Source organism: Furipterus horrens, unplaced genomic scaffold, assembly GCF_987537825.1.
Source record: "Furipterus horrens unplaced genomic scaffold, mFurHor1.1.pri manual_scaffold_17, whole genome shotgun sequence".
Lineage (NCBI taxonomy): Eukaryota > Metazoa > Chordata > Mammalia > Chiroptera > Furipteridae > Furipterus > Furipterus horrens.
The window spans coordinates 27,712,332-27,725,578 of record NW_028327187.1 but is presented as its reverse complement, the minus strand read 5'-3'; the positions used below and the strand labels follow the sequence as shown (position 1 = coordinate 27,725,578).

Here is a 13,247-nt window from a genome sequence, read left to right as displayed (position 1 = left end):
CAAACTTAAGTATGGTTAAATAAGGTTCCCAGTACAACCCAGCTTGCTATATTGATAATAAAACTGGAATTAGAACCTAGGTGGGCCTGATTACAAAGCCTGTGCCCTTAAGCTATATGACACTAACTTTAAAAAGAACAATAATAATTATCTCCTTGCTCAAGAGTTGGTGAGGTAAAGAGAATGAAAGTTTTAAAATTTCAGAGGAAAGTCCCTTACTTAAGATTCTCAATTCATTCAAGAACATATATGGGTCCTTCTCAACCCTGGCTGCACATTAAAGTCATCTGGAGAGTTTTTTAAAAAATATGTATCGCATCCAGGCCTCACCTCACCCCATAGAACTGACAAAAAAAAAAAAAAAATCTTTTTTTTTTTCTTTAAAGAAAAGCTCTATTTTCTAAAAGCAGGACTGGGAACCTGATTGGAGAGCTTTGATTAAACAGCCATGCTCACAGAAACAAAAATTCTGAGTTTGAATGAGCTCTAGTTTCTCTAACTTTTCTAACATGAAAGATACCACCCCTTTACTCTGCTAGTCTTTCTCCCTGGGTCCAATGTAGAAATCATTTTCATTTATCTGTGTTTAAATCATGATATATCCTTTTTGTTTTCTCCCCCAAGTGCCAAACAGCTTAGGACAGTGTGAGAAAACCACTAAGTTAATCTGATTCCAGCTAAAATCAAATAGTTTTTGCATTTCTGGCAGCCTGCTATCTTCAGGTACACCTATTACTTTTTTTTTTTAACATTAAAAACAGTCCATGCGTGCTGAGAGGCTCCAAATCTGAGAGCCAGTAGTCTAGGTAAAGGTTCTGATTTTAGAAAGGGGAGGCCCAGATGGGCCGTGACAATGTTCTAGTTAGGATCAAAGACTGATTCAGTACTTCAGTCTCCTCTCATTTTCAATCCAGGTTTCTTGAACTACTAGTCCAGGGCTTGTATTATTACTGTTAAGTGTTTCAGGATGCAGACACAAGTTTACAAAAATTGTTTTTGTGCTTCAAAGCTCAAATTTTATCATTGGCAAGAATACTATTAATGCTTTTCTGTGTTGGGCAGGCACACTTTGTACACTTTTGAGGACTGAAAAACTCTGTGTACCAGAGACAAAGTGGCTCCCACGACTCCCTTCTGATATTTACATCCTTGTGTAATCTTCCCTTGAGTATGTGTGGGACCTGTGATTGTGTCTAACCTATAGAATATGGCAAAAGTGACAAGATGTACATGATTGTTATAAAGCCCATACTGCTAAGGACTCTTTTCTTTGCTGGTCTGGAGGAAGCAACTAGCCATGTTAGGAAAGCCTACATAAAAGGAACTGAGGGCATTTTGTGACTGACAACAGCAAGACACTGACACTCTCAGTCTCACAACCCACAAAGAACTGGATACCACCAACAACCTAGTGAGTTTGAAAGCTGTCTTAAATGTTACTGCAGCTTCATGAGACCTTGAAGCAGAAGAGCCAGTTAAGCCATTCCGTGACTGCTGACTCACAGAAACCATGAGATAATAGGTGTATATGGCTTTAAGCTCCCAAGTCTGTAGTATTACTGTTATTCAGCAATAAATAATTAATATATGATGCTTTCTCATTCTTTCAAGTAAAAATGGCATTCCATTAAAAATGACAGTATTAAATCACACAAGTACTTTTTCTCAAGAAAACACAATACTGCAGATACAGAAATGCTTTATGCATCCCACCCATTTCACTACACAGAATATTTAAGAAGTATATTCAAAGGTTCAGCTAATAAAATCAGTAAAAATTATTATTTCTTTAAAGATATCCTTAAACGAAAAAAAATTTCTATTGTGGGTGGTCAGCAGTCACCAATACAAAAAACTACTAGTATAGTTTCGTTCCTTTCCCTTGATTCATATTAAGGTATGAGTAGTTTTACCCTCCACTGCTCTTGCATCACCAGTGCAAATGTTGACAAGTGAAAAGGGAAAATGTCTTAGTGTTGCTACAGTAACAGTTTTAACTTCACAGTACCCTCACAGTCTCAGGGAACCCCAACAGTCTGTGGTCTATACTGCTGCTCTAAAGTGATGCTTCTATTTTAAAAAGTATATATCAAAATGTATGGATAGATGTGTGTTATGTGCATATTTTAAAATCTCTGGGTTAACCTGGACTGAAATTGCAAATTCATCATTTACCAGCTGTGTGGCCTTGAGTAAATTATGTAGACTTTCTGGACCTCAGTTTCCTCAACTATAAAGTGGGGATGATTATTGTGCCTACCTCATAGAAAAGTGGCAAGAATTAAATGAGATTAACTTATATGTAGCATTTAGAACAAAGCTCCATATTAACAGACTAACAAATAATATTAAATATTACCATTATCTATCACTTCTGTTAAACATTTTAAAAACTAAACTCCTGAAAACTATGTTTCCAGAATAAACAGCAACAATGACCTTAGAACAAGCTTTCGATGAAGAATAGCTATCCTAAGAATTTTATCGCTTCTTGGCCTTTTGGCTAAGATCAAGTGTACTATCTTAAGAATTTTGCCACTATGCAATGTTCACTACTGATTATACTATTCAGATAGCATAATTTTCAATATTATCCCTATTTAAATTAAGCTAAATATAATGGCGTGATTTGTTAAGTCTGGATGGTTAGTTCATACAGTTATTAGTTTGAAAATTGATAGAGCTATCATAAAGATGGTGATATTTTCTTATAGCAATTATGCTTCTACAAAAATGGTTTCTAGCTATGATGGACCACAATTCTAACTGGGTATTATAATATCCAATGTGTCCCTGAGCTAGCCGAAGTTTCAGAAACACTTACAGGTTTAGACACATTCTGAATAACAGAGCCATGCGAAGATTTTGATGCAGGATTAAATCTAGGTAAGGCAGCCACTGGATTTGATGTTGGGTCTTCGTAACGTTGACCTGTAGGCTTCAATGCATCAGTAACACCTGTATTTTAAAATTACACAATAAATTATTTTTCTATACAACCAATTTTGTCAAAATATTTCACTTTAAAATTAATACAGTATGGTAATACCATACCTTGATTGAGTTCTTTCTTTATTCTCTTTGAAGATGAGCTGGAGTTACCTCTGTTCAGAATATCTATAAAAATTATATTTATTTTAAATAAACAAATAAAATTGAAATGCACCCATAGATACAGAGAGCATACTTGTGGTTGCCAGAGGGGAAGAGAGTTGGGGGACTGGGTGAAAGCAGTGAAGGGATTGAGAAGTACAGATTGGCACTTACAATCTAGTTATGGGGATATAAAGGACAGCACAGGGAATGTAGTCAATAATATTGTGGTAACTATGTATGGTACCAGGTGGGTACTAGAAATGTTGGAGGTGGGACGCACTTTGTAAAAGTATGACTGTCTAACCACTATGCTGCCCACCTGAAACCAATTCAAAATAATATTGAAAGTAAACTGTAGTTGAAAAATATATATTTATTTTAGAATTTATTTAAATGTAATATATAAAAGATAATGGAACAAAGTTGCATATAGACCTGTGTTCCTCTGACTCAAGCCCTTCCCTAATCCCCATGCCACATTCATACCTCTAAAAGCCTAGAAGATTCATTATGGGTAAAGTGACTGGGTTATCTATACCATTACTCTAGAGTTCTAAAAAGAATACTATCAGAGACTGCAGACTAAATTGAACCCAGAGTTGACCAGAGTATCTCAAATCTACTACTACACCAAAAGTAAATCTGAGACTGACATGACTCTCTGGATCAGTTTAAGATCGCTCATTTCTGTACCCACTTGAACCCATAACTTCTAGGTTATTGAGGAATCAAATGAAAATTTGGAAGAGTAGATTTTTCCCTAAAATTGCTAATCAGTAAAAGGTACAAAGATTTTTTAAAAATCCCCAAAACTAAAAAGTTTTTACACAGCAAAAAACAAAAACAAAAAACACACCCATAAACAAAATGAAAAGACAACCTACTAAATGGGAGAAGTTTATAAAGAACTAGTACAACTCAGCACCAAGAAAACCATCTAATGAAAAAATAGGCAAAGGACCTGAATAAACACTTCTCAAAAGAGGACACAGAAATGGCCAACAGATAAATGAAAAGATGCTGTCACTAATCATCAGAGAGATGCAAATTAAAAGCACAATGAGACATCACCTCACACCTGTCAAAATGGCTATCATCAATAAATCAACAAACAAGAAGTGTTGGTGAGGATGTGGAGAATATAGAACCCTAGTGCACTCTTGACGGGAATGCATATTGGTGTAAGCACTATGGAAAACAGTGTGGAGGTTCCTAAGAAAATTAAAAATGAAACTATCTAATGACCCAGCAATTCTATTTCTGGGTATATATCTGAAGAAACCTAAAACCCTCATTCAAAAAAATATGTGCACTCTCATGTTCATTGCTATATTTACAATAGCCAAGATATGGAAGCAACCCAAATGCCTACCAATAGGCAAACAGATAAAAAGTGGTGGTACACACATAGAATGGAATGTTACTCAGTCATAAAAAAGAATTAAATCTTATCATTTGTGACAGCATGGATGGACCTAGAGGGTATTATGCTCAGTGAAGTAAGTCCATTAGAGAAAGACAATACCATATGATTTCACTTATATGTAGAATCTAAATAATAAAATAAACAAGCAACATAACTGAAACATACTACTAGACCACAGAGAGCAGACTGGTGATTGCCAGAGTGGAGGGGGTTAGGGGGACTGGGAGAGAGATGAAGGGATTGAGAAGTACAGATTGGTAGTTACAGAGTAGTTAAGGGGATGTAAAGTACAGCACAGGGAATACATATAGTCAGTAATATTTTAAGAACTACGTATGGTGCCATGGGGGTACTGAAAATATCAGGAGGAACATATGTAAGGTATTCAATATATGACTGTGTAAACACTATGCTGTCCACCTGAAACTAATACAAAATAATACTGAATGTAAAATATATATACATAGATACATACATATATGTTACACACACACACACACACACACACACACACACACACACAGAAATTAAAATTTAAAAACCCCACAGATTGCAGACTGGTGCAGCCACTGTAGAAATTGTTAATTTTTTGAGGTATGCAGATACCTGAAAAAATTAAAAATGGATATGCCTTTTGACCCAGCAATCCCACTTCTGGTAATATATCTGAAGGAACCCAAAACACTAACTCGAAAGAACATAAGCACCCCTATGTTCATTACAGTGTTATTTACAATCACCAAGATATGGAAGCAGCCCAAGTGTCCATCAAAGATGAGTCGATAAAACTACGGGATATTTATACAATGCAATTCTGCTCAGCCATAAAAGAAAATTTTACCCTTTGCAATAGTATGGATGGACCTAGAGAACATCATCATGCTAAGTGAAATAAGCCAGTGAGAAAAAGACAAATACCATATGATTTCACTTGCATGTGGAATCAAATGAACAAACTGAATTAACAAAGAAAACAGAGGCAGACTCATAGACGGAGAGCAGATGACAGCTATGGGGGGAGAAGGTTAGGGGGTGGAGGGATTGAGCAAAAAGGAAAAAGGACTCATGGATGGGGACAACAGTGTGGTGATTGCTGGGGGGAAGGGAGGGATAAGGGGAGTAAATAGTAATGGAAAAAATACAACAAAGGTTAAATCAAAAGTAAAATAAATCCCACAAAACCTCAAAATTTTTCCTTTGTTTCCTCTTATAGAAAAGAACCAGATCTTCATAAAAATAATTTATAAAGTAAAGGGCCACACCAAAGTAGAGTTTAAAAAAAAATAATGGGAATGCAGTCCTCTATGACTAAGCACTACAGAAGTCATCTAGGAGAAAAATCTGTAAAAACTTGATATTGTTTTCATTCAGAAATTCAAGGTATTTAAAAAGCTTTAAAGAGTTATTTGCATAGTACTTTTTGGTGACAGTAGTCTATCTAACAAAAGTTTTTAACCCCTCCCCCATGCCCCCATGGTAGTTCTATATAAATATTGAGAAGCAGCCACACATTCATGTTTCTCCCACTCTTTCTCCCTCCCTTCCCCCGTCTCTAAGAATAAATAAAATCTTTTAAAAAACTAATACACTTTATTCTAGTTAAGTACTGTTAACAGTCATTTACAATTGATACAGATCTAATTTGAACTATCATGCTTTCAATAAGATAATTTGAATAATTTTGAAACATGGTAATATGTCAGTATAATCATGGTGACTAGGAAACAAAGGAATGCAACGTTCTGTTCCACTATCAACAACAAACATAATGACATGCCTAGTTCATTTTATAATTGAAATGGCACTCCACTTAGCACCTCTCAAATTTGCCACAAGAAATATTTTGAGGATTAAATTATTCTATCTCTGATGGAACTGAAGAGAAGTGCTATTTCTAGTTTAGAGTCAAGAGAAGAAAGTAGTAGGCCTTCAGAAAATTAAAAACTTGTCTCTCAAGCACACTAGTATGCAGCACTGCCATGGTAAGTAAGAAAACACTGATATGGTGGCGACATTCTTTTGTAAGTTCTCCTGGCTTAAAAAATAACTACAATGGGATAAACCCTGTTTCCTCTTTCTCCCTTGATATTCAGTATGTTGTTCCTCTGCACTTTACACATTTTTATTGTACATTTAAGGAAGTATCAATATCTTCAACATTATTAAAACGTGAAGTCTAATTTCTTTAATTGAAATCTAATAATCCACAAGGAAACTGGTCATGTTCTGCCAGAAAGCCTTGAGGATTAAGTGTGCTGACTGCCTGCATTATTGGAGTACACAGACTGAAGACCAGGCCCTCCTCCTTTATGAATATAATCAGGAGAGGCTGGAAAATGGCTATGGTGAGAAATTATAGCCTATGTTGATATACAAACCAGATTGTATAATCATGCAGTGCCTGTTTATTTTGTAGCCTTAAATCAAGATGACACTGTGATGTGAAAACCCCCTCAGAGACTTACACAAACTTATTTAGTATTCTGGTATTTTAAGCAAAGTATTCCCAACACTTCCTTGTCTAAGTACATTCAGGCTTTAAAAAGAAAAAGAAAAATTAACAAACGAACAGGTATAAACAGGCTACTTGGTTCCACTAAAAATTATGATTTCCAATCTCATAAGGCCTACAATGTCATTAGGCAGAAGTCCCAACCACATTCTCCCACTGATTCTCACAAATTCTTACTGACCTCTATGCTCCCTCTTACCTTACAGAGTAACAAGGACATATAAGACAACATATACATTTTTCCATTAGAAACATCTTAGGAAATGTCCTTGAAAGTAAATGGTTACTTGAAGGGGACTGACTGTGGACAAGAGGGATGGGCTAGGTAGAGGGGGGCAAAAGGGTAAAAACTGCGACACTGTAATAAACAATAAAAAATAAAGTAGAAAAAAAGAAAGTAAATGCTTACTCGAAACAGCTGGTTTCGAACTTGATATCTCTCCGACAAAGATCAGCTCATCATCATCCTCCTCTTCCTGCTTTTCTTCGACTTTCTTCTGCCATGGTTCCAGTTCTTCTTCTTCACATTCCATAAAGAGTTCTGCCATTTTTGAATTATCTAATTCTCAAAAGGAAAGAAGCAAATCTTACTTTTAAATATTTTTGCAATATATATATTAAACATGTATTTTAATAATGTTAATAGCAGTTACTGAACTGACATGTGCTGTCAGTAAATGGTAGCAAAATCAAGAAACTCCAAATTCAATCTCTAATACCTAAACTAGTAAAATTAAGCTAGATAGCTACATAATGGATGACAATGGTTATTCACGGTGGCCAATAAATTTTAGAAACAATCAAATCCAATCAAACTGAGTTTTAGTTTTATAACTAGAATATGATTATTTCAATGAAAAAGACTATATCTATTATCTGGGGAGAAAAACACCAGAGACTTCGTTCAGCATTAACAAAGGGGAGATAAACTAAGAATAAGAGGCAACAGGTGGGAGATACAGAGAACTGAACCAGACTGACATATACCAGACACAGAGCAAAGCAGGAATAAGGTGCTAGAAAGAAAATAGGGAATACTGAGGCTTATTCCATCTCACACATTTCTCACATTCGATAAACATTTCTCACATGAAGAAACTAAGCAACAAACATATTGTGAATACCACCAAACTACAAGTGCTGACCAACGACACAGAGCTCCTTGTGATTGTGAAAGTTGAGTAAATGCCCCAGAAGTAGAAAATATATATACAGGAGTGAACAAAAGCAGGTTTACAGTTGTTTATATGGAAAATAATAATTAATAATACAAGAATGTGAGAAACGCTCACAATAAAAAAACTGGGACACAGGACTTGAGCAGTAAAGCGAAGTCTTTATTCACGAGTCTGCAGAGCTGGGCACACCCTCACAGCCAGGAGAACGTGCGCACCAAGTAGACAAAGATGGCTGGTTTTATAGTCTTAGCTTCCCCACCCTGAAATTGCCACAGTAAAGTGAAATTGCTTAGCTTCCTGGCCCTAAAGTGAGAGCGATTAGCTTCCCCGCCCTAACGCAATCAGCTCCCCATCCCCTCTCCTCCTTCCCCGTTTCTCCATTACTGGTTATTCCAGAGTTACAATCTAACAGGGTTATCTAAATGCCCCTATTGTGATTTGTAAACATGCCAATGCTGTCAACTCCCCTCTCAGAGACCCTTTAATTACATTTGCTCTTTATTATTGCTGATTTTGTACTGGTTTGGGAGTCACTATTTATTTGTTTCCTACAAGAATGAACTCTGGTCCTGGCCAGGTGGCTCAGTTGGTTGGAGCATCATCCCATACACCAAAAGGTCAAGGGTTTGATTCCAAGTCAGGGCACACACCTAAGTTTCAGGTTTGATCCCTAGTTGGGGGGTATATGGGAGGCAGCCAATTGATGTTTCTCTCACACTGATGTCTCTCCCTTTTCCTTCCTCTCTCTTGAAAATCCTTGGGTGAGGATTTAATAAAAAATAAACTGTTTTGCATACTCACAACTGTAAACTTATTTTTGCCCAATATACTATATACATACATAAGAGAATACAAGATTGTTAGAAAAATAAATTTCAAAGTTACAACTCACCTAATAAAAGTTCCAAAAAAAAAGAATAAAGAAAAAGGAAATATAATCCAAGAAAAAAAATCCAAGTTGTAGAGGCTATAAATCTCCAGATAGAAAGGGCTCACCAGCACCTAGAACACTAATTAAGGGAAAAAAAACACACACAAAAAGCTACAATACAGAGACATACTATGAAATTTCAGAATGCTGGAGATAAGGGAATATCGTTACATCTGAGAATGAGTGGAGGGGGAAGAAAGTGAGAATACTGCTTTCAAATGTCTTAATAAAAATAAATTTCAATTTAAAACTCTACACCCAGCCAAGATTTTCATTAAGCATAAGGTACATATTCTTTTATCAAGAGTAAATACCAGTAACATCAATTTTTTTTTTATTTTTTATTGTTGTTTTATTACAGTTGTCCCAATTTTTCCTGCATTGATCTCTATACTGCCCTGCCCATCCCCCCGTCTCCGCTCCTAGTCAACGCCCACCCTGTTGTCCCTGTCGTCGTCGGCAGCCGTCCGTCTCGAGAGACGATGGTGTAGCTTCTTAAGAGTCTATCTGCACCGCCGAGAATGGCTGTGCAGTCCGACTCGGGAGTGACACGGTATCTGTCTCCTCCCGTGTTGAATCGACATCTTGCGATGTCGCTGGAGTGTCCTCTCCAGTGAAGCTGAAGCTACAGAGCCTGGGCAGGGTGATATGGAGGGTCTGCTGTTGCCCATGCAGCAGACCCCCCCTCTCTTCACAGGTGAAGGATCCAAGGGAAAGACGGAGTCAATACAGCTTGACTTCAGGTGCGCCGCAGGAGTTGCCGGTGTTGACTACAACGTCAAACCGCCTTAGGGACTCCGGCTCCGGATTTTCTGTCGGGGTTTACTCCCCTAGCCTTTCCCCTGAAGAGGTATGCCGCAAGGCAGCGGAGGTTTTTTGGAATCAGAGTTTTCCTTCTCTGATGTGCCCTGACTGGAAGATCGAACCAGCGACACTTAGCTCGCAGGCTGACGCTCAATCCACTGAGCCAAACCAGCCAGGGTAAAGTTTGTAATAGTAATACACCCATATTTATACTAACACACATTAGAGCTTGTATGTCTTGTAAAAACATTAAGACATAGTTTTTAGTATTTTGTACAGAGGAAGGGGCCCAGCGGGGCAAAGGTACAGCCCTGGGAAGAAGCCTGTTCTGGGGCGCCTGGCACCTTTCACCGCCCCTCACCTGCCAGCTCGCTCCTGCTGCAGGGCTCAGCTGGGAGGCCACCTCCTCCGGAAAGCCCTCCAGCTCCCACTGGGTTAGAGGCCTTTGGTACCTGCCTACTGAGGGTGAATGTCCATGGGCTGGGCCATGCCAGGGCCGCCAGCTCCACATAATTGGTGGGGCCCAGTCAAACGAAAATGTGGATCCCTCCTTCAAAAGTTAAGAATTTTGAGAGGCAAGTGTCAGGCGGGCCCAGGGGCGCCCACAGCGGATGGTGGGACCTGCACTGGGCAGAGGGCTGTCAACTGTGGGCAGAAGGAGCCTCCCCAAGGTAAGCTCCTTAAACACATTTTTTCTTCCTTATTTCCTCTTACACACAGTAGTCTATTGGCCATGCAGTAGGCACTTAACATATAATTTACAAGCTAAGAAACTAGGCAAAGTCAGGCAATGCTATCTTTTAAAAATGAGGGAGACCCATGTATACTGATAAAAAAATTATTTACATCTATGTTCACAGACCTTCCTCAGTTTTGAAAATAGGTACCGTCACTGTCAATATAGTTTAAGGTAGATTGTTGAGTAAAAATTATTTAAAGACACATAATAGCATATACAGTATGATTTTATTTAGAAATCTAGTTTTTGTCTATACATAAAGAAGTCTGTGATTATGTAGAAAAATCAATATTATCTCTGGAGATGAAGAAACACTTCATTTCTAGTTTACTAACATTTTTATTGTATATTATTTTTTTTTTACTATGAGCATGTATTAGTTTAATAAATGTGTTTTTATTTATTTACTTTAGAATATTTTTATTATTTTTTTCCACTACCATTTATCCACCTTATACCCTACCCCTTGCAATCACCACACTGTTGTCCCTGTCCACGAGTTTTTTCCTCACTCCTTCCACCTCCTAAACCCCCCAGAGCTGTCAACTTGTTCTCTATCTATGAGTCTGTCTCTATTTTGCTTGTTCAATGTGCTTACCTCTACCTTTCTCACTTTTTCTCATGAAGCAAGGTTATAAATACAAAAGTCACACATACTAGCATCACCTGTACCAGCAATACTTACTTTTTGGTTGAAAAGGTTTATTGTCATCCATCAAGTTGCAGAGTCACCTAGGCACCAACATATGACATCAATCAATTTTATGAGTCACTTTAACACCAAATATTGAAACATGAAACTTGGGATTTAGAAATCTTTGGGTCTGATTTCCATCTCCAGCATACTCACCATGAGACTCCACACAAGGTAACAAGTTAGGTCTTAGCTTCCTGACCTATAAAATAAACACATCTACTATTAGAGTGGATTTGTTAAATTAAATGCACACACATTTAATCCTTTTCTCCTACAGAGCATACCTTTTGAGTTTGATGTTTTTGATATACACCTGCTAATCACTTTCTATAATTGGTTCATTCCTGAATAAAAGCATTTATACTTGGAAGAAATTTGGTGAATTATTAAATTACAAATAATCTTTGAAAGGCATCCTCTTGTAAAAATGAGTAGTTACCCTTTAACATGTTCTATTAAATCTGAATTGTGAAATGCTAAGTAACAATAATCTTTAACTGTTACTTATTTTTCACATCAGAAATAAGTGTAATATAAGAAAACATGTTCAAAGAAAATTTTAGTATATATATATATATATATACACACACACACACATATATTTCCTTATCATGCCAACTAAAAGGAACAGACAAGTTAGTCAGATAAATTTCATCACAGATTGATTAAAAAATAATCACGTGCTCAGTTGGTTAGAGCATCATCCCATAGAACAAAAGATCGTGGGTTCGATTCCCAGTCAGGGCATGAATAACAATGCAGCTGATTCATTCTCATTCTCTCTTCCTCTGCCCCACCCCTTTTCTGTAAAAGCAGTGAGAAAAAAATTCTTGCGAAAGGATTCAAAAACATTTTTTTAAATTAGTCCTTGCCTTCTGTGCTCGTAGTCATGTGAAAATTAAGATGAATAAATTATAGCTGTGCCTTCGGAAGTTTACAATCTTATATGCCTATGATTCTTTGGGCTTTTTAAAAAGGTGATACATTAAACATTATCAAACCATTTTGTTTTTTTCTTACAATTTTATTTATTTATTTTTAGAGAGAGGGGAAAGGAGAAAGAGAGGGAGAAAAACATCACTGTGTGGTTGCCTCTCACACAGCCCCAACTGGAGACCTGACGTGCAACCTAGTCATGTGCCCTGACTGGGAATCGAACCAGTGGCACTTGGTTCGCAGGCCAACGCTCAATCCATTTTGCTTTCTTTAAAAGAAATTTTGTGTTCTGAATTCTCATGTACATACCATATTTTACATATAAAATAAACACTTTAAAACTGTTTTAAAACAAAAAAGTAAAAATATTAGACATCAGAAATCTAAAATATTAGGATAAATAGCTAACTAATTGAGTCTTGACATTTGGCTTTAATCTCAGACTGCAAAAGAGATCTTTCCTAGTTTTTGCAAACCCAAATTTTCTAGACTGAATTAGACCAAAGGGGGAAAAAAAAACTTTTAACTCCAGAAGATACTGCTATAAATATTTGAATCTCTAGTGAATTCAGTATATAAGTAAATTTCCACAGTTCTGAGGTTTGACTATTTAAATCTCTTTAACTCAATTATTTGAATAGTTATTACTTGTCCTGCAACTAGAATTAAGGTAATGCATGTGTCAAGTAGATAAATACATGACAATTCTTTCTCAGCATTAGGGACCTACTACTGAGGCCAAGCATACAGAATTTTATTTTTTTTAATCCTCACCCAAAGACATGTCTTTATTGCATTTAGAGAGAGGAAGGAGGAGGAGAGGGGCAGATGGGGTGAGGGTGAGAGAGAGTTGGGGGGATATTGATTGGTCCCCTCTGTATGCACCTTGACCAGGGATTAAACTGGAAACCTTTTGATGTACAGGACA

General features: G+C 37.0%; 1 protein-coding gene and 1 pseudogene across 1 annotated transcript in view; one reads left to right on the top strand and one right to left on the bottom strand.

Moving 5' to 3' along the window:
* Positions 1 to 13,247, bottom strand: part of ZNF280C (zinc finger protein 280C) — a 56,861-nt gene that overhangs the window by 38,879 nt on the left and 4,735 nt on the right. Inside the window, 5 exon segments of the mRNA XM_090264520.1 lie at positions 2,825 to 2,958; positions 3,055 to 3,117; positions 7,444 to 7,593; positions 11,372 to 11,418; positions 11,537 to 11,582. Coding sequence (XP_090120646.1) covers positions 2,825 to 2,958; positions 3,055 to 3,117; positions 7,444 to 7,593; positions 11,372 to 11,402 — 378 coding nt within the window. The 5' untranslated portion in view covers positions 11,403 to 11,418; positions 11,537 to 11,582.
* On the top strand, positions 2,484 to 2,599 carry LOC149990744 (U2 spliceosomal RNA; annotated as a pseudogene).